The following is a 24,946-nucleotide window of genomic DNA, read 5'->3' on the forward strand; positions in this document are numbered from 1 at the left end:
TGAGAAATTGAGAGTGTGTGTGCATCTGTGCACAGGTGTATATCACTGTGAAATGTGTTTCTCTGTGTGTTTTCGCAGGATTTAAAGCACAAGCCTGTTCTGTTATCAGCTCCGGCAGAGAAAGCCGGTGACTACATTCATCATAGTGATGCGTTTTAGTTAAGTGGTCTATTCACAGTGACTTTCAGAATAATGCTATTAATAAGTGGTGTGGCGTGCTAAACATTAAATTATGTGGAGTTGCTTGGCTGTGACCCAAACGAAAGAACAGTGCACTAAATTGCTCCCAAAACACCTCTCTCAACACAAATTCGCTGCTTACCTCTGCAGTGTTTAGCTTTAAGAAATCTGCAATAATGGTCATTGTAAACAGCACTGCTGATTAAAAATTTGTGTTAGTGGCAATGCTGATTAAAGCTGATTAAAGATTGTGCTGTTTAATCTTAAAATCACAAGCAAAACCTCAGGATTATTCCAAGGTTGCTCGGATCAATAGTTTGTGACAGACTCATAAGTAAAAGTTCCAAACATGCAAGCAACAAAAACAAAAAAAATGACCATAATTCCGGTCATGCTTCTTTTTTTGGCAGTACATTTTATACTAACCTTTCATGTCTGTATCTTATCTTGACATTATTTTTCCTTTCTTCTCTTATATATTGTTCCAGTTAATTGGGTTAAAACAGACCATTCATATTCCTTGAAGCCTCTCAAGTCAGATATAAATCTTGCTACTGAAACACATAAAAACAAAGTATTATAGAGACGTAATCAAACTCATGCTGAGATGAAATACTTGCTCAGATGTTTGAGTCCATTTCACTTGTTAAAATTTTTTAATTTATTTGTTATTTTGCTGGTGATAAAAACAAAAACAAAACAAAACTAGATTGTGCATATCGCAATGATTTTTAGACAAAATGAACCTCCATGAATAAGTTCAAACTATCCACTCTGATTCAATGATTCACTGACATCATCATCAATCAGAAATATTCCCAGTCAGTCATTCAAGTCACTAACTGCTTTTGTAAATATGTAAATATTGCCGTATATTACTATAAACTGTTTAATTATGCATATTACTAGAATTATCAAAAGAAAAAAAATCATCCTTGCATTCATTTAATAAAAACAGTGGAGAACATGCATATTTTTGCATGAAACATTTTGAATATACTTGATAACATTAGATGCTTGGTTGAAATTATGTTATGGTGGGAGATAAGAAAATAATCATAATAAAAAAAAAAATGCAATCATATAGCTGTATTTTTTGGGGTGAATTGTGATATATGGTATATATCTCGCTACTGTATACATTTTTCTATTTGGATTTGGATTGAAACAATGTTTATATTAAAGACAATGAAAACAAATATAGTGAAAGTAACTGGCTATTGTGTTCCAAAAAAGGGGTTAAATCACATTACATTGTAACATTAGAATATTTTAAGATTTTTAAAGATTTTTTTAGTCTGAACTAAAGATAAAAATAAATAAAAACAAAATCACAGATTAATTGTATTATATTTTGATTACCCCATTACAACAGTCACTGTACATTTACTGCTATCATAAAATAGATTTACTTGCAGGTCCAAAATTCTACACACAGCACATTTATTGTCCAACTACATATATTTTAGCAAAATGTATATTTTAATCAGAATCATTGTGCTCTTATTCTATAGCGCTCTGTCTGGGCGGCACAGGTTCAGTTAAGTCTGAGAAGTTTAGCCGAGAATCACATGCAGAAGGCCTTTGCGCTCCTGACAGCAAAATGGCTCGTATCAAACTACTGTTTATCGATATAGGCGGTATTGCCTCATACCATATCGTTTAGAAAAACTTTACCAACATATCATACAAACTTGATACAGTATATCGCCCAGCTCGACTATATTATGTCCATTAACAATAACAACATGTACATATAAACATTTCTAGCCCACATATGAAACATATTAAATAAACCACAAGTGGTTCATTCAGGTTTTTTACTCTTCTTTTTTAATTTGGTGTCATCTGTTCAGCCAGCTGTGATTGAGATTGTTTCTCTCTGTCATACAGACTTTCATTACAGAGCTAGATTGCTCTTGCTTTAGTTCAATATGAGTTCTTGCCAGAGTTAACAGAGAAGAAAACGCAGGGCTTGTGCAACGGGTGGCTCCCTTAAAGGAGAGTGGCAGCTGCACTGGGGCTTGATTGAGAGAGTTAATTGATAGCACTGCACATAATGCCCATAATGTTTCACCATCACGCCGGGGGCTTTTTTTTTTTTTCTTTGTCGAGAGGATAAAGAGGAAGAATTCAGATGCAAAATGAAGACACTGAGCCCTCGTTTATAACCATTATCCTTCCCCCTCAACTCCACTGCCTCAAAAAGTGTTGAGAGCGTGGCTGAAAATAGTATATATTTTTTTTAAAATATTTTTTTTGATTTTTTTTTTTTTGGAGGAGGAGAATTTGACACTTAGACCCTAGTATTCACTAAAACATTGACATACTGAGCTCATTTAGACACCTTCCTCTGAGGAAATGGGGCGTCCATGAAAAAGTGCAACTAATGACCTATATGAGAATATATAATAAAAATTAAAATAAATAATTAAATAAATTTTTGTACCAGGCTACCGATTTCATATCTGTTGTATCACTTTCCCATCATCCCATCCCAATTTTATTTATTTATTCATCAGTACTTATTAAATAATAACCTAGACAGAGTAACACATCTTCTTGATGAGCATGGCTTTACACTCCTGTGAAGGAAGTCACAAAGGAAATCGCTATTCAGCCGTGGGCTACTGATAAGAGTTCTGGGCTTCTCATTATTCTGCTGTCTTTCCTGAAAGTCAGGGCATGTGCTGCATACAGTACAACACTCTTTAATTCTGCTCCTGTACAGTGTTTCAGCAGACCCACAAGAAGGTCATGTGACAAGAAGTAGCACATAGTAATTATGGTGCCAGACTGAATTAGTCTGAACCGTATGGATGAGATAAGGCTTGTCCATACTGGTGTAGGTCATTAGTATTTATGGTGCCAGACTGAATTAGTCTGAACCGTATGGATGAGATAAGGCTTGTCCAACTGTTGCTTGCCAAATTGTACAATCAGTCACACCAAACCTGTGACTCAATTCCAACTTCTTAAGAGACTGAGTCTCATGATAAAAGCGAATGAATCATCTGTCTGTGAGCATATCACACTAAGTGATTAAAGAAATATTTTACGAATCCACGCAACTTTACTTCATTTGTGGTAATACAAAGAACAATGACTGTCAATACAGTCTGTACTATAGGGCTGCATGATCAAAATAAAACCGAAAAAGTAGTATGGCTTAGCAAGATTATCAAATCACAAAGGCTGTTATTAAGTTGAATAAATATACATAGTATAAGTGTGTTTCAGAGTAAAGCACAGCACTGTGTTTCTTAAACACAAGCAACTCATAATCCAGTTTTTTCACTGCCTTGGAGTGCCTCTCTAATAATAATAATAATAATAATAATAATAATAATAATAATAATAATAATAATAATAATAATGAACATAAACATAAATAGTTATTGTTGTTCTTATTGTTTCTGTCAACTATACTGTATATAATCAATAATAACAATCATGTACAATACAACTGTACAGCTCTAATAACACAGCACAGCAAACCTGGAGAAACAATATTTATCACAATATTTATGAGAAAATTTGCAATTAGATTTTATTTTTTTTTCCCTCAAAATATGCAGTCCTCCTCTATACATCCATCTATAAACTGGAACTGTTTTATCACATTTTGCATAAAAAACTAATCGGGTTGACCACCCACCATAAGCAGGATCAGACAAAATTAATACAAGCAAGGAAACACCTGATATGAAAATATAAAACATAATGTGAATAAGTCTGAACCGTATGGATGAGATAAGGCTTGTATATGATGTTATTTTCCATTAGTATTGTGCAGAACTAGATGAACCCAGAGGACTTGATTCACCTGCCATCAGTCTACAGTCTCAATTAGGTCATTTATCTAATTAGCGTAGATTCATTCTCCTTCTCTGAAGCAAGCATTAATATTGCTATTTTTTGGGTCATAAAGCACTCACATCAAAAGAAATGTGACGAGAAGCCAGCATGAAACCAAGAGGAAATCTGTGACGGATTCTCAGTCTTTAAATTGGCCATGCATATTAATGCAATTAGCCTATAAAATGAGATAAAAGTCTACGTTTATGTCACACATGCTAGCGCAGAGTCCACTTTACATAATTACAGGGTTTGCCCGAAAGATGAGAGATTGAACATGTTCACATTAGTGAATTGACTTGAGACAAAAAAAAAAAAAAAAAAAAAAAAGAAAAAAAGAAAATTAATACATGATTTTTTACCTTCATACACGGCTTTGAAGCCCTGGCCACTTACGGCGTAGTCTGACAGCAGCCATAGTGTGAGTCTGGGTCCTGTGCTGACTATAGGGGCAGGAAGTTGAAACCCCGTCAACCTAAAATGCAGAAAAGGAACAAAGCTCATGTTAACCCAGGGCATTGTTATACAAACCGAACGCTGGAGCTTGGCAGCTACAAATGTTTGAGTGCCTAAGAAGAATGCTGATTATTATTTTCCAGCTTTAACAGAAAGTAAATAAATTTATTTGTTGTTTGTTTTGTTTTGTGTAGCTAACTAGGACAGCACAGGTCATGAGTGAGGGAATTCTGTGCAGCATGGGCCACCAGAGACACCATGGCTCATGCAGCAATCATAAGAATGGTAGTTAATAAACGCTGTACAGACATATCAAAACCACAATCAATAGAGCAGCTCAAAGAGCTTATTTCACAGGTCAGAAGTTACAGATGGAAGCTATCAACTTTCAGCTGTATGCAGGTCAATGACATGATGCTATCTATTAATTGATTCAAAAATACACTTCACATATTCAGTGATTTGAATACTCCTCTTCTATGATGAGCATGTTTTATATTCCTGCATTAAAATTTTATTTAATATTTTTGGGGAAATGTCATGGTGACAAAAAAAAAAAAATAAAAAGTGTCTACTGAATATAAATAAATAAATTGAGTGAGAATGACTGGATACTTAAGAAGAATTTAAAGTATTTACAGTAGGCCTTAATATATGTGATATAATTCTTAAGATATATAATCACATACATAAATGTATGTTTTACACATTTAGATACTTTTCTCTAATAATAAATAATAATGTGCATCAAAGTCAAAATGTTTTTAGTTCAGGTTTTTATTATTATTATTAATAATATTAATATGATATTTACAGTACTAATTATTAACTCATGATATGATAAAAAATATATATATTTAGATGTATTTGTTAAAAAATGTGAAAAACTGTTTACTTGATTTGTTTACACCACATAACAAAATCACTTGAAACCAACATGAGTACAAAGAGAACTCTAAACAAAAATTTTAAAGGATTTTCCCCCTTTATCTTGGAAAAACTAAAGCATGCACACACAATATGTAATTGAAACATGCATCATAATACTGAAACACATGCATGCATTTATAAACATTTGTTCATAACCTTCATTAAGGCAATGCATTGCTTTAGCAATGTACAATTAACTGCAACAAAGCTGAGTAATCTGTAGTATACTGTACGACTGCATCCTGGGGGCTATTTTTTTTGTAATTATTGGGTCGATTAGAGAAAAATTTAGCCTCCAGCTGCCAGGTGTGCTCGACAACTGCACGAATTTGCTCGCATTTCCCCACAGCACCACTATGACCCATATAGTCCTCCAGGGTGTCAGCAGAGCAGGATGTTAAACTGTGTGATGCAGCTTTAGCTACAGGCATCGCTCTGAGCGTTCATGTTCCAGGGCTCACGTCAGTTTGCCATTTCAGTCAGATCCCAGAGCTGTCATGTAATCTCCATCAGCCCGAACACACCGACCGGTCACTGGTTGCAGCCTAAACCATTTTACATATCTTTGTTAGAAATAAACAAAATGAGCTGAACTGTAGGCAGGAGGCGGATGATGGGTGAATACTACCTATTTTGAAATACTACAAAAATCCCTTTATACTCAGAAAGCCATTGTGAAAACACATTTTCTTATTCCAGCTTAATGTCCTCAAAAAGTGTGCTATCAAAACAATGCTCTGCAAGTTGCAAGTGGCTCAACCAGTGGTGTGAGTTTGGGGCGGTTGATGTTTATCCAACCAATGGCAGGCAGGAGAATGTTTAGAAAACCTGATTTTAAAAACTATTATCTAAAATAAACAATTATCAACTAAACAATTATTATAATTATTTTTGTTCATTATTTGTTAAGCTAGTGGACACAGACTTCATGATTAAATTGGAAACTTGATTTTAAGAATTCATGATTGTATTCAAATAACTTTTTTGCATGAAAACTTGCAATAGTTTACTTTTAATAGTTTACTTTTTTATGAATATAAAGTTTAGTAGAACAGCATCCATTAAAAAAAAAAAAAAAAAAAAAAAAAAAAAAATACCCTGTGCATGAGATTTTAAACAACATTTTAAAAATCTTATCACTTTACAGTAGTGTATATAAAGCTTTATAAATTTTAAATTGCCATTATTTGCACAAACTCATGGAATTCCAAAACCACATTGTTATTTTTAACCATGAAACATAAAGTAGCCTAAATTTTTCCAGAAATTATTATGCAGCACTTGTCATAAAGTAAAAGGTCAATGTTGGGGTGACCTATTCCATTACAATAGAATGCAATTTTTGCTTCTTGGTTTGCCTCTGAAAAGTCTCACACTGTCAAAACATAGAAATACACAAAGACTTTTCCCATTTTCAGACCAAACAACAGATCATCAGTGAAGTGCAACTCCAGGCCAAGAGGGTAAGAAAGATGCACTAACGTGAGAACACATCACATGAACTAAAGATTGCCCAAATAAGGCTGGTCTGGGCAGGAAGCGGTGGGGTGTGCTGAGGCCAGAGGCGGCCTCCATTAGGAGACATTTCCACATGGATGAGTACTGCAGCATCCAGTCCAGATTCTCCATTAGAAAAAGGAGCACTTCCCTCTCCAATTATCCCAGGTGCTCCTTTGGGAAGAGAGTATAGGGATATTGGAGAAGGAAGAGGGAAGAAAAAAATACAAAACTGGAGAAGGAGAACAGGTGGTGGTTTACAGAGTTCATTGAAGAGGGAGGAAAGACAGATTGGACTTGGAAGTGTGTGTATGAGCTTCAGCGTTTTTCTGTTTGTGTGTGTGCGCATACAGTCTGTATTTGCATGCAGTCTGCTGATAATATAAGTGTGTGAATATTTGCGTTCATGTCGTTTAACATGAGTACCAGCATGAGTGTGTGCTCAAAATGTGTGTGTGTGTTATGAAGGGGGTGTCACTGTAGAAATTCTCCTGATTAAAGCCATCCGTAAACACCCCACCCACCCTCCTCCAGCCTTCAGGAGCTCCAAGCACAGGCTGATTTACTGAGTCCTGCACTGCTTCATAATAAAATGTGATTAAACGGAATGTCAGGCCGTGAATAATAACCTCGCTGTCCAACCACTGTCACCACACATCAGAGAGCTACCAGTGCTCTGTGTCCTGTACCAGATCTCTCAGCACTACACTACAACTGGGGTTAACATTAAACTGGCCACATTAGCATGGATGGCACTATCTAGACTTCAGACATGGACTTACACTCCAATAATCATGGAAGCTGTTACAGTATCTGCACAACATGTTCCAAGGATACAAAAGGCAAGCATACCAATGTGAACTGCATATATAGTCAAGAGGGACATGACATGATATATATATATATATATATATATATATATATATATATATATAGAATATATATATATATATATATATATATATATATAATATATATTTTTTTTTTTTTTTTTTTTTTATGTATGTTATATATATATATATATTATTTATTTTTTTGTTTTTTTTTTCACCTATGTGATTACAAACAAGGCTGATCAAACATACAGTAAAACAGTAACATTGTGAAATGTTAATACAATTTATTTTAAAAAAAAATTCTGTTTTAAAAATATTAAACAAATGTTTTGTTGTGGTTGAAAATCTGAATTATTTATTGGTCTCAATATGTGAAATGTTTGTGTGTGTGTGTGTGTGTGTGTGTGTGTGTGTGTGAAAACTGACATTTATTCAGGATTCTTTGACACTATTAAACTGTAGTAAAGACAAGAAAACTTCTGACCAAAATATCTTTTTATATATAAAAATGTGAAATTTTTAAACATAAATTCTTTGAAAATGTTGCATTCATGTCAACTAAAATGTTATTGACCAAAATTAGATGCTATTTTAGTCCGAATAGATTGACTAAAATGAATAAACACAATTTTTTTGACAAAATTTGAAAGAAAATTTGACAAATTTGGTATGCAGCAAAAATTAGAGACACATTTTCCCTTTCAAACTGTTAGATGAAGCGAAACTAGATGTAAAGTGCTGAGGTGACATTTCTAAAAGTTTAAATACTTTGAATTAGATTAATAAATGCCTATGGAATGAGATAATAAACAACAAATGTGACCAAATCCACCTGCTTGCTTTTTTTTTTTTTTTTTTTTAAACAACACATTAACAGCATCAAACTAAAGTAGGCTGGCCTTTCACTAATCTCATTCAAAGCATGAAGGCGGGAATCGCTGATCCAGCCATATTCCAGCAGGAAGAAGGACACCCTGGAGAGAGGAAAGACAGTGAGGGGAAAACGGATGCAGGGGCAGGATTCTGTCAGGCAAGCAGAGAGAGAGAAAAAAAAACATTCAGGGATAAATTATAGAGAGACAGCAAGGGTGAGCGAGGAATACGATGTGTGCATGCATCTATCATTCCTATGACATATTCCGCTGAAACTGGGATCTGAAGTGAATGATTTGAATGACATCTTGTTTCTTTGGGGTGAGATTAGAAATCTGGGAGCTCATCTAAAGCTAAATGTGAAATGTTCATAAATAATTGAGGTCTACTGTGCATTGTTCTCCATGGATGGAGAGATCCTCATTCACAAAGTCCACCTGTAGTCCAGAGGTACGAGGTGAGGTGAACTGGATTGATGGTGTTCTCAGTGCAAACTGCTGCATCCAACACAATCACTGCCATAACTCTCTTGTCTTCAAGGACTCGGAGCATTCCTGGGTGGCAGTAGTTATGCACCCACTGGAGCGCCTCGGAGTGGCTAACACTCAGGGTAAAAGCTGTCCAATTATCCTCTCCTGCCATTATTCCCAACCTTCATAAACACATGCTTCTCCATTCCGTCTACCCACACACACATTTCCACTCGAACACCTTTCGCCCAGCCACCAGAGCTATTTTTGCACCGCTAACATCATGGGTGAATAGTGCAGCTCTGTCATGGCTCGTAATATATACGATGAGTGGTTTTGTGCTTGAGACTGGATTACTGTAATGTATCCAGTGATGGGCAGTAGCGTCGCTACAAGTAGTGATGCTAGTAGTTTAACTACATTTCTTAGTAGCGTGGTGGTAGCGTCGCTGCTTTCTTAATCAAATAGCTTTTTAGTAGCAAAGCTCTTTTTTAGACCAAGTAGCGCGGTAGCGTTAACAAAAGCTAACGTTATATTATCCAAAGCATTTCTGAAACTCAAGCTCAAATCGGAAATATAACAGCTAAGGATGACTGATCCTGGACCAGTAAATGTGACGCCACCACCACTAAACCTCTTAACGTCATTGGCTCCTCAAACTCTCAGTCAAAGCTCATTATTCCTCCCACCACTCTCGTGAATGAAGTGTGGTGCGCATTTTGGAGGATCTCAGCATGTTTGCAGTCTGAAGGTAAATAAAGTACTGTTGACTGAATAAGTACAGCAATTTCTTTACTGAAGAAACACTGTATTTTTAAAGGCACAGATGTTTTTTTTGTTTTATGAGGGTAGATGAGTGTCTTAGCATTTGTTGTGAAGTCACAGTCAGATAGCTTGTGAGAAGCGCTGAATCTTTTATAATATGATACTTTGGCCAAATAACAGAAAAAAAACTGAGCGCCCACATAGCGACGGAAAACTGTACAACCTGCAAGTTCCATGATGCCCGTAGATGCCCGTACTGCCTTCGAATGTGGCGGTAATGACGGGGGAAAACATTCGAAACATTCAAAAACTTAGTATTTGAACTTGATTTTGGTGAAACGTTAATAATATAATGAATGACACATGCAACGATGCAAATAAACGTAGCCTAAGTTATTTGTAGGCCTATACATCTGTATGGTAACACTATACAGTACAGTAAGATTTCATTAATGTTAGCTAATGTAACTAACATGAACGTACAACGAACAATACATTTATTACAGTATTTATTCATCTTTGTTAATGAAAATACAGTCGTTCATTTGTAGTTCATGTTAGTTCACAGTGCATTAATTAATGACAACAAACACAGCTTGATTTCATTCTTAGTTCGTGTTACCCACACTAGTTAACTAATGTTAACTAATGAACCTTATTGTGAAGGGTTACCATTTACATTTAGTCATTTAGCAGACACTTTTATCCAAAGCAACTTACAATGAGCACAATGGAAGAAATCAAAATCAACAAAAGAGCAATGATATATAAGTGCTATAAAAAGTCTCAGTTAGCTTAACGCAGTACATGTTTTTTTGTTTTTTTTTTTAATTTAGAGGCCTTTTTTGCTTTTGTTAATTGTATAATAAATAAAAAGAAAACAAAGATAGAATACAAAAAGATTAGAGAAGCAAGTGCTTTTTTTTTTTTTTTTAAGAAAACAAACAGTTAGTAAATAAATAGTTTTTTAGAGTGCAAGTCTTTTATTTCTTGATTCTTGAAGATGGTTAAGACTGATTTTTGTTGCCAAATTTGATTTGGAACAGCTGTTGAATAAACAGCTAAACTGAACTATTATGCCTCTCTATCTGCTTGACTGACAGTTGTATTGATCACTGAGAGAGCATTGACTTGGTATGATGTTGGTTCAATATAAAAATGATTTTTTTTTTAAATAGCTTAGATGTAGTAAACTACTTTTGCCGTGTTGTTGTAGCTTAGCTTGCTACATTTCACAGGGCTGTAGCTTTAGTGTAGTGAAGCTTCATTTATAAAAAAAAAACTTTTTACCCAGGTACCACTATGCTAAGCTAGTAAGCTAAACTGACAGCATGCTAACTGAAGACTAACTGAAAAAAGAAAGGGAAGTGTTTAATTTAATCATTTTTGGCTTTGGTTATGTGAGTCATTTATTCTCATTCAAATGTTAATTAATGTACTCTAAAGTGATTTTATATAATTTCTAATCAGGCACAGAACAGAGTACCCATAAATAGAGCGCATTTATTTGAATCAGCCAACGAAATGGCTTTTGAGTCCAAGGGGGATAGGATCTTTCAGGACTACAGGCTCTCTAAGACATAAATCACAATTGGGAAAAAGGTCTGTACTGTGTAAAGTGCTCAAATCAGATATCATCCCTATGGCAATACCTCATTAGTCTGTTTGGTATGGTTCAGATCATTTAAACCTTGAGAATATAGTAATAGTTAAAAAGCTCTGACATTAATATCTTTATTAAAATGCAATCATATCACATATTAGCTCTATTACACTTCAGGAGAACAAATGTTTCAGATCAAGGAGGTGTATAATACATGCAGGAATACCTGAGATGAATTCAGATTCAAGTTGCTTGGCTGACACATGCATAATGCCATTTTTACTTTATTTACCAACTCATAAGCAAACAAGCATGCAAATAAATGCATACATAAATGTGCAAGAAATAAAAAAAAGCTAATTAAAAATAAATTAATAAAACTCAGTAATAAAGTAATACATACATAAAACCACAAATAAACAAAAGCACAAATAAAAATTGATCTAAAAAAAAAAGGCTCTTTATTTTATATATATATATATATATATACACGAATGATACATCTGCAATATAATAAAAAGTTTGTGATAACGGTCTATGCTAACCAGGCACGGCTTGACCCCCTGGTCCAGAGTACCACTCTTCAATTAATGAACAGGAAGTTCCATACTCAACAGACTTCCTGTTTTATTCATTTCTAATTTCAATCTACAGCATTACTACTTTTATCAAACAATTAGCCGTTATTTCAGTTTAACCAACGTTTCAACTAAAGCGCTGAATGAGTCATTTGTCCTGAGGCTCAGTCTGAGTTCTTGGTATGACATCTCAGCAGCTTTGTCTTTCAAATGCTACTTCATTTCAGACTTTGAATACCTGATAAACCATTAAAAACAGATCTTGAGGAGAAAAAAAGATATAAGCACAGCTACAATGAGTATGCATTAGAACAGACAGCATAGAAAAACCACCATGAGTCTCAATGTCAGTAGAAAGATAAAAAAACACAATTAATAGAGAGAATATAATACAAGGTGCAAATACTGAAGGGGAATGAGGTTCAGAGAGAAGAAGAATAGTAGCACGGGCTAAATTATTTAGAGTGGAGAAGCAGTGATATAATACTGTGCTGATCAAGCAGAAGAATTTTAGGGCCATAAAAAGCCTGGAGAAAAAAAAAAAAGAAGGATGGAAGGATGAGTTATCGATGGGTGAGCACAGTGGCAAAACTCATCACTAGGGGATAAATGGTCCTAACATTGCGGCTAATGACCCAACTGCACTCCCCCATCACACACCCTGCTCTGGGCACTCATCATAAATATGCATACAACACTACACCGAATAACCCTTGTGACCACAAACCCAACAGTTCATCCTCTATGGCCCCTCTTGCATACATCAAGTGTTCCCAAACAACCCTTTCCCTCACTAGGCCTCTTATACCCTACATATATAAGCACACAAGCTCTACGCAAAGACATCAAGACAAATATATGGAAAAATATATAAACACAGTCTCAATACCTTCGACAAACACACACACACATCAATCCACAATCCAAAAATGTGTGCAAGATATGTACAGTAGTCAGTATTTGAAGTGGATCAAAACCTTTTATCAAAGTTGTTGTAAAACCAAAATGCGTTCTTGTCTTAAGACAACTTTGATTAACTGTTATATATGAGAGGGCATGCTTTATTGTGAATAAATCATGGCTGAAAGCCAAACCTTTTTTATTACTGGACAATAGATTAAGATTTACATTTTAAAAAGTAATAATTGCATTATTAAACTATTTCAGTGTGAGGGCAGACATGTTAAATGTATGTAAAGCTTCAGAAGTGCCAACATAAAAAAAGCATAATATTGCTAATAAACATTTTTGTATGACTTTACTCATCCATGCCCATTACTATACATGAATAATACAAGCATAATAAACATTTTTTTTTTTTTTTTTGTTCTTGATCTTAATGATTATTGAATCTCAATGATTCAATCGTGCTGTTTTTTTTTTTTTTTTTTCGGGGTTGACCTTGTAATTAACTCTGATGTCATATGTCGAAATTCTCCAATCATTTTGTCAGCTTAAATCATTCAGATCTGCCTCCACCAATCAACAACCAATGGATAGGACCAAGTCCACACCTTGCTTTTTTTTTCCCTTCTTCTTCATCTTCTTCTTTTCAATCAACCATTTCACTCAAATGTATATCACAATATGGACGAAAGAATCTGTTGCTATTACAACTTTAAAATGCTGTCTGTAGGCAGCTCACTATAGGTTAAAAAAATGTCTTTAACCAAACTGTTACATCCTTGTTCTTGGTAAACAAGTCCAATACTGATTACAGGCACTTATTTCTGCTCACATGATGAAGAAAGAGTGATGAATAAGAGGTAGTGTTCTTAAAAAAACAGGTTGATTAGCTGAAAGAGTAACATCGATCAGAAGCCATCATCCTGAGCACGTTTGAACCAATAAACAGAGCATCACAAATGAACCCATATTCCAGCCAACTGTTTACAATTAAATTTTAATTGGATATTGAGACCCAGATGGAGGAAGGAAACAGCGTTGAGACCTTTCCCCAGTTTTCTTTATTCGCTGGGATATTTTCTTTGTTTCCCCTTTCCGTTTTTGGTTATAGCGTTGGTTGCTTTTCAGATTTTTCTTTATTTTCTGCTTTCATCTTTTTATTCTCTCCTTCTCTCTCTTACTTATTCACTCAGCCCTAAAGACTCACAGATTAATTATTCAAATGTTATCTTCATTTCCAAAGTGTGAGTTAGGAAGGAGACTATGGGCTTCAGCCGCTACCAAATCCTGACTCTTTCAAAAAGCATTCAGGCAGAATTGCATTATTTGTACATCAGTTTATTTTATTGTTCTTTCCTCCACACGGTCTCCCACAGCAGTGTGTCTAAATTCTAATAAACTCCAAATCAAGTTTTAGCCACTGATCTGATTAGATGCAAAAGGGCATCGGGAACACATTGACCGTTGCTGAGAGACTCCCTCAATCTCACTTTCATGCTCTGTTTCTTCCTCTTTTTATCTCTCTCTGTCTCTCTTTCCATTCCCCATTACCTTTCCTCTCAGCCTGACTACGTATGGCTCTGTCGTTATTTGTCTTTGTCTCCCTATCCACCCTCCCACCCATGGTCTGCACTATTTTTTGCTGCTGATAGACAAGTGGAAAACAATCTGTCACTCACGGAGCTTATGGGAGCACTACGTACAGCTAGAAGATCCATGCATCCACTCCAGTAGGAGGACCTTGGTGGATCCATGTTTAACCTTGTTCTCTAGAGGTGCCAGGCACCTTCACATTTACATTCTAGAGGAGATGAACCCTTCACCGCCATGCTGACTCACCACTGCAATATGACAAGTACTTTAATTAAAGGAGTTAATTGAAGCAACTTCCTCCTATCTCTTAACGAGCTTGAAGAATCCCATATTCACTCCCTCCCCCAGCACTCATCTCCATCTCCTTGCCTTCACTGTATTGGTTTATCGACATCAAACAGCCGCTTTGTGCTACAGAAACAAAACAATACAGAACATTAAGCAGGATGAATGGACACTTAAGGAAAATGAGGGCATGAGATGTTTCAGTAAGCATAATTTCTTTCCACAACCAGCAGCTAGATAGATGGTTCAAGTTGCCAGTTACTTGGTTATTTAAATTTTGTTCTGTTCATTTCACTGCCCAATCCGACCTTTGCTTAATAAGGTCATTCTAGCATACATTTGAAATTATCACACATTTCATGTTATGGTCATTATAGAAATTCTACACTAATTTATCCAAATAAATGAAACACTAAATAATAATAAAAATAAAAAAAAAGAGGGAAAATGAGCATGCAAAATTAAATATTTAATCTAATACTCTTATATCTGCTAATAACTGATACAGAAACAAGACATTGTCTAATTGTCTAATATAAATAATATCTATATCTGCTGATAACCAATATATTGTCTAATATTAAGATAATGATAAATGTAAATAAATATATAAATACATAAATAAATATTGTCTGACAGGCAATATGGAACCAAGACTTATTACACAACCAGCTATAATATTTACTGAAACAATAAATTAAAAGAACTATATATGAGAAACTGAGCCATTGTCCAATACTGGCATATAAATAAAATAAAATAGTGATAAACAAATAAATTAATAATAATATCTGATGATAACAGATATATTGTCCGATATTAACTGAAATCCATAAATAAATAAATATTGGCTTATAGGCAACTTATAGGCAACTTATATCGAACTGAGACATATTATTACACAACAGAGTCTAATATTGTCTGATACTAATAAATCAAAAGAAACATATGAAACTGAGACATTGTCTAAATATTATATTTGGCTCAGTTTCATATTAGTTTATTTTGATTTTAATATTTTTTTTTTTTAATACACACACACATATTATAACCGATAAATGATGATGTGCCTGCCCAAACATCAATGACCCTGCAAAACCTCGTAAATGTTTGTTCATTTAAAAGCAAGAACCTTCAATTTGAATCCCATGAGACATACAGGTGCATATTAGTTTGAATTTATTTAATACACAAGTTTCACAATTTCAGTTGAATTACTGAAATAAATTAACTATTCCACAACATTCTAATTTATTGAGATGCACCTGTAGCCCTCTTAACTTTAGAGGACTATTCATTTCTGATTAATGGGCTTTGACATTCTTTCCAACAATTACAAACAATTACCACAAACAACTCGGAAGTAAACCTGACTCAATTAGCTTTGGTTTAAAAGTCTTTTTCAGATTAATGGAAGCCAGCCATTAAGTTCAGCATTATCCTCTCATCTCCTCAGCAAAACGCATCTTCCCATTTTCCAGCACCAGTGCGCTGGAGAGAATACAGACCAACCAACCATATTTTGAGGACAATAAAATTCAGAAAGTCCACCGTAGACAACATTCTTTCTCGGTTAAACATACAATCTCATGATCTACTACATACCTCAATCACCTACAGACATCTTCTACAGATGTCTCATTAGGAAGAAACCAGATCAATTAGGCTCATTATCACTTTTTCTTTTGAGAATTGCTTCCATCACTTTTCAGGAGGTGCAAGCTTAATTTGTTAACGCATTTCACACTTGTGGGGTATACTGATGAGAGCGGGGATTGAGGGGTGTATTAGAGGAATGAATAAAGAGAGAAAATAACAAATCACAGGAAGACTGAGGAGAAGCAACAATATGCCTTGGCTCATCATAAAGTTGCAGGTAAATGTCATTCAGACTCATGAGCATGCTCATCTATGGAAATGTTTTTATCTTTCTTTACTCATTGTCACATCAGTCAGCTATCTGACATTATAGTCACAAACATGACCTCTTCACCTCTTATCAGACAAGATATAATTCCGCTCCAGGCTGGAACATACTGAACTGTATAACTAAAGGGGGGGGGGGGGCTGAAATAAATGAACTATTCCATGACATTCTAATTTATTGAGATGCACCTGTAGCACTCTTAATTGGGGGTGGACAAAATAATTTTGTGTTTGTTGATTTTGAGGAATATATCACTGGATGGGGTTTGGAGAAAAGCCAGACACCCAACAGTTTCTGCTCAATGGATATGGTCAGTCTAACTTTTCTCCACTATGAATATGCAAAAGACCATAATCCCAGCACATTTCCATATTACTGAATAATATATGCAAGTTTTGATTTAGATTTTCATTGTGTAAAGCCACACTAGGTCACCACTTTCTGACACTATTTCACTGCTAAAACTTTGTAATTGTAAGTTTAAACCAGGAATATATATATATTTTTTCTTCCTTAGCGATTGATTGAAAAATAAAATGCATTCCCAAGAAATATCAGCCTACGTGAAACACATTGTTTGAAAACATCGTTGAAAAGCATGTTCAAGATGTGGTCAATATTTCTCTATATTACTCACAAAATGTCCAGATAAAATATTCCAAACGATGTTCACCACAGATTTATGAAACTTTAGAGAGAGTCAGAGAACTGCTCTGAAATTACTGAAGGTACATACACAGTAGGCCTTTAAATATACTTCACAGCGGTTAAATGTGGTGTGTGAATATCACAAGATCCTGAAACTTTTGAAAGTTCTAGGGCTGCTCTGAGATGAACAAACTAAAGTTTCAGCTTTTTAACTCACCGGGAAGGCACTGTGAGCCACCAAATATGCATTTTCAGATACCTTTACAAAGACTCAATTAAGTGTTGAATTACTGGCTCTGAGATGAATGTATGCAAAATTCTGCCTTGATTGCTTCCAAAAAATCCAAAGTCAAAGCATACTTGCACTTAATCATAAGGTGTACACTTTATCACATTGGTGAAGCCTCCTAGTTATTGCAGTGTGATTGGGTGCTTGCTTCTAAACCTGCTATTTATGCTGACACATAAATTTGAACTTTTGACTTCATAGCATTCTTTACATTCAGCGCCTTCCAATAAAGAACTTCAGAGAGACTAATATGCATTCACTTCTTAGACTGCCCTGACAGCAAATAATGCAGCTGAACTTCAGACTTAACCAAACAGAGCACACAATGTTCTACCACACTATGAATAATTAATTATAGCATGACTCCCCTGAAAACACCCTGTTAAATCAGGGAACAAACGCATCATAATATAACCTTCATTACGGAGCATAGCAGAGCATCTGTTCTTTCAAATAAGTAAATAATTTATGCAGGACATTTTTTCTCTCTCATTCTAAAATTTGACTAATAAGCAATCATGACACAAACATTAAACTTCAAAAGCATATCACTTACCTGCATCATTTTACATATCCTTGCTTAGTATCATTTAAGGTTAGATCTATATATATATATATATATATATATATATATATATATATATATATTTATATTACATTTTTTTTTTTTTTTTTGTAGAAGTATATAATTGATACATAGTGGGGACCTAACATTTTTGCATATGAGCCTGAACACTGCTACAGAAAAAAACAATTACCAAACACTGAGGCCACTGAAACTAGTTAAAACTGAATGGTCAATATCAATAATTCATATCCTGCAAACAAATAAAAGTCAAACGGCTTGCCAAATTTATGAAGCTGTTGTTCTTACGGAGACCACACAGTAGTAGATTTTCAGGTTTTACAACATTTTGGGGACATGTGGTTCGTAAAAACATCTCGAAACCTGACAAACACACACAGGTGAGCACCAAAAGCACCTCTGAGCTCATCATCATCATCATCTCATTCCCTTCCTCGAGTGTACTAATAGAGGTCTGAGTGTTTCTCTGGTGATCGTTTCAAATGAGAGCATTAGTCCACGAGCTCCAGCCTCCAACACCAGCTTGTATTCATATACTACTCTAATCAGCTCCTTCAAATGCCATTAAGGACACAATAACTTACAACGTTACGTAAGCTAAAGCTGATTATTTTAATGAAATGTGCCTGAATTTTTAAGTGGCAGGAACCGCAATGAAAGTTAAGCTATTACTGAAAAACACTGTTTTCTTGGACCCACTGCAGGTAAGGATTTATATGGAATTGAATCTGGCAAGTAGCAATTATTGATGATGAATATAGCAGACAGCACATCAAATTAGCGCTTTCACAATAAATTCTGTGAAAGTGTGAAAGAATCCAGTAAGGTACATATTTTCATTTATATGGAGTGGATGCAAAAATTATATCAAAAGTAGAGTGCATTGCGTACAAGCTCTGCAACAAATGCTGCCAGTTTTGTTTGGGACTCAGTGCAGGAGGAGGAGGATGACAGAGTCGGATTTAATGGGATTGGTCAGAGGCCTGCTCTTTCATAAAAGCTGGCTGAGGAGCCACCCATATATCAAGAGGAAACACAGCCCTGGAGTTAAACAAATAAATAAGAACAATTAAGCAAAGTGGCACCACTCCTCACCTGGCACAACACAAGTCCCATACACTCCCTCTGCATGGACTCTTCAATACAGGGAATAAAGACTTTGTTTGTTGTTGTTGTTCCTTTTTGCTTGTCACTTGTTCAAGGCACTTAGGCAAATAGCTTAAGAGCACCATCACCGTCCAAAAGCCTATATTAAGTTTTCCCAGAAAACATGCCCTTACAAAACCACTTTTGAGTGCCTATTTTTACTACCTATGCTGTCATCTAAAAGACTGTTCACATCAAGGACAATAAATACTGTATAATGATAACTATAAAGTTTCAATACTCATCCTAATTCTGTGAGAATAAGAAAGTAAACTCCACATCTGCTGTATAACAACTGATACAGAGGAATGATACTTTCAGAATGTTTCTTTTCTATGTGATGAGCAATAAAAAATACTGAAATGAATAGTTTAGAGATAATTATAATAAACAATGTTATCTGTTTCTGTGGAAGCTATTTTATTAATCATTATAGTTTCATAGGTTTTTTTATAGTTATCGTTCTTGGTGTGAATGGGCCTTAATCACTTAAATTTTGTTCAAATACACTAATAATTTAATGTTAAAACTATTTAAATACATTTAATTTCAAAATGAATATCCATTTTTCAAACTGCAATTTAATGCCTAAATTCACGTTTGTAGCATTCAAATTTGATTTAAGTTTTTTAACATTTTATCTTAATTTATTTTGTTGAAATAGTAGAGAATTGTAATATCAGCAATCTACAAATATGAAAATTAAAACAGCTTATCAAGCAGCAGTAATTCATCAAACAGTTATTAAACAACCCTATATAATCTGTTAGTAAGAAGTACATAAGAAATTTTAATTTCAGTCATGAATGTGTAAGCAGTGTACAGAATGAATAGTTAAAGGGATAGTTCACTCAAAAATACAAATTCTGTCATTTACTCACCCTCATGACATTTCAAATGTGCATGACTATTTCTTCCGTGGAACACAAAAGAAGATATTTTCAAGAATGATGAAACCAAACAGTTTTGGTTTCAACACCTCTAATGTAATAATACTGTAATACTGTAATGCAATAACACTTCTAAAATAATAATAATAATAATAATAATAATAATAATAATAAATCTTTTATGTTCCACATAAGAAAGAAACATGTTTGGAATGATATGAGGGTGAGTAAATTATGAGAATATTTTCAGTTTGGGGTGAACTATCCCTTTAAAAGAGGCTGCTGTTGGAAAACCTGTGTAAGCTGATGAGACTAAGCCAAAGCTCAGTTTCTGTCTCATATGGAGTGTAAATGTTTAACTCAATCCTGCTCCAGGAGATCCGGCTTCCTGCGGAGTTCAGTTTCACTTCTAACAAACACCTGAACCAGTTAATAATGGTCTTTCAGCTCATTCAAAAAAAAAAAAAAAAAAAAAAAAAATGCAAGCAGGTGTGTTGGAACTAAATTCAGGAAAAGTAGATCACTGTTGTAGAAGCTCCAATTATACGAAGGGCGAGGAAACACCAACATGGATACTGGTGTGTCCTCAATCCGATGTCTAAACAACATATCCATACATTATATACCCATCACCCACATGACAGTATAATATAAAAAAAAAAAATGTTCCCCAGATGCCTCCACAACAGCAGCAGTTGCACAGCACCAGTTAGGGTGACAGTTACTGAATTCTTTACCTACATCTCAGCTGACTGGTTAATGCATTTCCAGAGAAAATATCTTACATCAGATATTGCATTACCCTTAAATGGTTTCGAGTGTTAACGTGTTATTCCAGCCCATTTGTGGTGTTAAAAAATGCAGTGCAGTGTTGTATTTGTTAGGTAACTGCTAAATATCGCTTTGGTTGGATTAAAAAATTAACTAAATGAAATGATTTAATTACAAAAATTACAAAAACGAAAACTTAAAATAAGAATAAAGCTAAATAGATAAACTATGTTTTTAAAAAAAAAAAAAAATAATAATAATAATAATAATAATAATATCTATATATATATATATATATATATATATATATATATATATATATATATATATATATATATATATATATATATATTAAAAAATTAAAATGTAAATAAACTAGTAAAAAATATTAAAAACATACTGTAATAGTATATAAATAATATTACAAAAACATATCTGGTACAGTACCACAGTAAAAATATATATATATCAAGAAGCAAAGTCTTCATGTGGGAGACTAGAAAACTTGTGAGCAGTTAATGAAAGCATAAACCTGTTTTTATGTTTTATGATAGCACACACCTGTTGAAGAACAAACAGTCCTGACTAAGATTCAAAGTAGAACAATGGAAACACTACATGGCAAATATCACAAGCTGACTCAGAAGCCTTTTGTACAGTCATATTCTTCACACAACACATTCAAATCCACCCACAACAACAAGCAAACAGCTTCATATGCAAATTAATAATTGGGTGGATAAAACAGCACTTATTTAAATCAGCTCTCAAACCAAATAATCTCAAGAGTGATTACAGTTTAGCTGGGAACTGATTCAACAGAAATTAGAAGGGATAATATGGTATTCTGTGTGATAAGAGTGAAGACTTGTGGATGAGTTAAATCATAAATGTGTTTGGATAAACCCTATCGAACCAGAGGTTGAAGATATTAGAGTGATGGTAATATGTGGCAATGACTCACTGGACATATTTCATAGTGAAAAAGAAGAAAAAAAAAAAGATAATGGAATGGCAGGGTCAGCCAATGGGATCTCGTTTAAGACAGAAGGAATACAAAAAAGGTGTCATTAACTCAGTTAGCACATGGGAGGGATGGTATGTTTCATTTGCAGCAGACAATGCAAGTGATATTGAATGATCTCAGGCCAAGAAATTAATCCAGCTGTACAGCACAATAAACCTCTTTAGCTTTAATGCCCATGTCTGCTGTCTTCACAGTCGTAATAAGCGTTATCTATGTGACATTATGTTACTATGTTAAATGGTTAGCTTGGTTTCTTCAAAGCTCAACTGCAAATGTTGTCTTTTAATTTTCAAAGCGCAACCTATGTTGCAATCATACTGCCAAATATGACTTTACAATCTGTTACACTACCATTCAAAAGAATGCTTATTTGATCCAAAGTACCATAAATGATGATCCTTCAGAAATCATTTTAATATGCTGATTTGGTGTGCAAGAAACATTGTTGAAAACATTTGCTGCTTAAAATTTTATATACAGGATTATTTGATGAATAGAAAGTTCAGAATAACATCTGTTTATTTGTAATAGATATACATTTTATTATTATTATTTTGTAATAGAAATCGGTTTTAATATTGTTAATGTCTTAATTGTCACTTTTGATCAACTTAATGCATCCTTGCTGAATAAAGCAATAATTTCCAAAAAAAACAAACAAACAAAAAAAAACAATCCTACTTTTGAATGAAAGTGTATCACTTTATAATAATTTTCACTAACATTAAAAACATTCTAATGCATAACAGGTTTTTAGAAGCACATCAATGCTTGAACTCATTGACTTCTTGTGTGACGTTACGACTAGTACAGAAACACTGACTTCCTCATGTAATATCAATATCATAAAACAACATCCTATTGGAAAAGTCGCAATATCCTTTTGATTTCTTTAAGACGTGGAGTTCAGCTGACACTAATAATACACTGGCAGAGTAAACCGCCCATGCTGAACAAGGTTAACATTGATAGAACACCATGGGCTGTGCAGAAAGCTGTCCTTGAATCTTGAAGCATAAAAAAAGGAAATAAAAAAAAATAAAATATCTTGAAAGTGTCCTTGTGCACATCGTTTCCCACACAGATATTAATAAATAAAGAAAGGTAACAAAAAAAGGGTGGGAAAAAGCAACAAATTTACAGAGTTCTGCACTGTTTTCTATAGAACTCATTTCATTCCACTTCATTCATAGATTCTCTATCTGAGAAGGGATCTATGAATGTAAACAAGCTTTTCAAAATGCTAGCTTTCGAATAGAAAACAGGCCAAGGCCACAAGGACACTCCCCCAGAGGATATCTGCTCCGCTCAGTCCCTTGAGCCTCAATCCTTTATACAAAGGAGAAATTTAGACTCAAGAAAGTGATAAAGTCAAAAGCGCTAAATCGATTTGTGGAATTCAATGTTCAAAATTTGCATTCCTTTCAGTGCACTTTAGACAAGTTTTGTTACACTTAAGTTAATCCAAAGTTCACGCACAGAGTTCACACAGTTCAAACTGTTAGCAAAGTAATGGCAGCTAGCAATTCCAAGAGACTGGATCTGGCATTTACACACACAATATGATGAAATGTTCTGTATTTACCGTGTCCGTAAGTTTGTTGGACTAGGATGCCCATCGTAGACTGAAAGGATGTCAAAGTCCTCCTCTAAGGCAAAGCCTTGAAATACCAACTGTATCCGGTTGTGTTCCTGTGCCACAATCACCCATGTGCAGTTGGCGTAGTTGGGATATCCATACGGGTATCCGGGGCTTTCTATTGTCCCATTTGGACTGTGTAGTGTGTGACTGCAGTTTTGAGCTGTGAAAAGGAGAGAAAGAGAAGAAAGCATTACACAAAGTGGATTTAAAAACAAACAAACAAACAAAAAACCTTTAAATACATTCAAATGAGGAATCGGGCAGAACCCACATGCTATTATTGGTCTAAAGCAACTTGGAACAAAAATGTGAACATAGAAAATGTGAATTTCCACATTTATTCCTTATCGGTAAGTTGGTGTAGAATATTTGCAAAGAATGCTTTATGATTTACAGCCTTCTGACGTGATGAATATGTTCATTTGCCAGTTTGGTCTGTGCCTTTAAAGGATTAATTTACATTCATTAATGTTTTGTTTGATCTGACAGGGCATTAAATCATTTGTTAGTACAATAAAATGCTTCCATATTTAAATTCTTATAATGTCCATGTAATTACTTAAGTGCATATTCAAGGTGTTTATAAATAAGACAAGCTAAAATGACTGTAATATTTATGTATTTTTACTATAGAGCAGTAATATTTAATTTCAAGAGCCAATTAAATTATCATATAGTCCAGCACATGAATACTGTCAGCTGCCCTTGCTATTGCCATGGCTTTATCAGTGGTCAAAATGTTTCCACAGAAACTCTACAAAGGAAATAGGAAAGAGAAGAAATTATATCACACTTGGTTATTAATTTGACTAATTTTAATAACTCCATATTGCCTGAAGCTCAGACGGCATTCCTTAGTATTAATTGCATTTCTCTTTTGCATACTTGTCAATGACCTCTTATACAATATTGCACTCAATCTGAAATTTTAATAACTGTGTGCTGCTCCATCCATCAGTGAAAAACCTGGCCTAAATTACTAGTTCTGGACAGGTCCATAGCCCCACTTTTAATTAATCATCCCTTCTTGCTTTAATAATTGTTAATGGTCTCAGATTTTCACATTTTTTTTTTTTTTTTTTTTTTATTCCACCCACTCTAGGAAACGTGTATATCTGCTGCAGTCACACAGGACCCAACAACATGGCCCAACTACTCCCTGCAGTTGATCTCTTTAATGGGAGTCTTAA

General features: G+C 34.4%; 1 protein-coding gene across 2 annotated transcripts in view; it reads right to left on the reverse strand.

Annotated features, from left to right (window-relative positions):
• LOC109107572 (CUB and sushi domain-containing protein 2-like) overlaps positions 1–24,946 on the reverse strand; it is a 273,002-nt gene that overhangs the window by 229,436 nt on the left and 18,620 nt on the right. For both annotated transcript variants that reach the window (XM_042776949.1, XM_042776948.1), the window contains exons 2-3: positions 23,700–23,916; positions 4,401–4,513 (exon numbers count right to left, since the gene is read on the reverse strand). In XM_042776949.1, coding sequence (XP_042632883.1) covers positions 4,401–4,513; positions 23,700–23,916 — 330 coding nt within the window. The remainder of the gene's footprint in view (positions 1–4,400; positions 4,514–23,699; positions 23,917–24,946) is intronic.

Source organism: Cyprinus carpio, chromosome A19 (genome assembly GCF_018340385.1).
Source record: "Cyprinus carpio isolate SPL01 chromosome A19, ASM1834038v1, whole genome shotgun sequence".
Taxonomy (NCBI): Eukaryota; Metazoa; Chordata; class Actinopteri; order Cypriniformes; family Cyprinidae; genus Cyprinus; species Cyprinus carpio.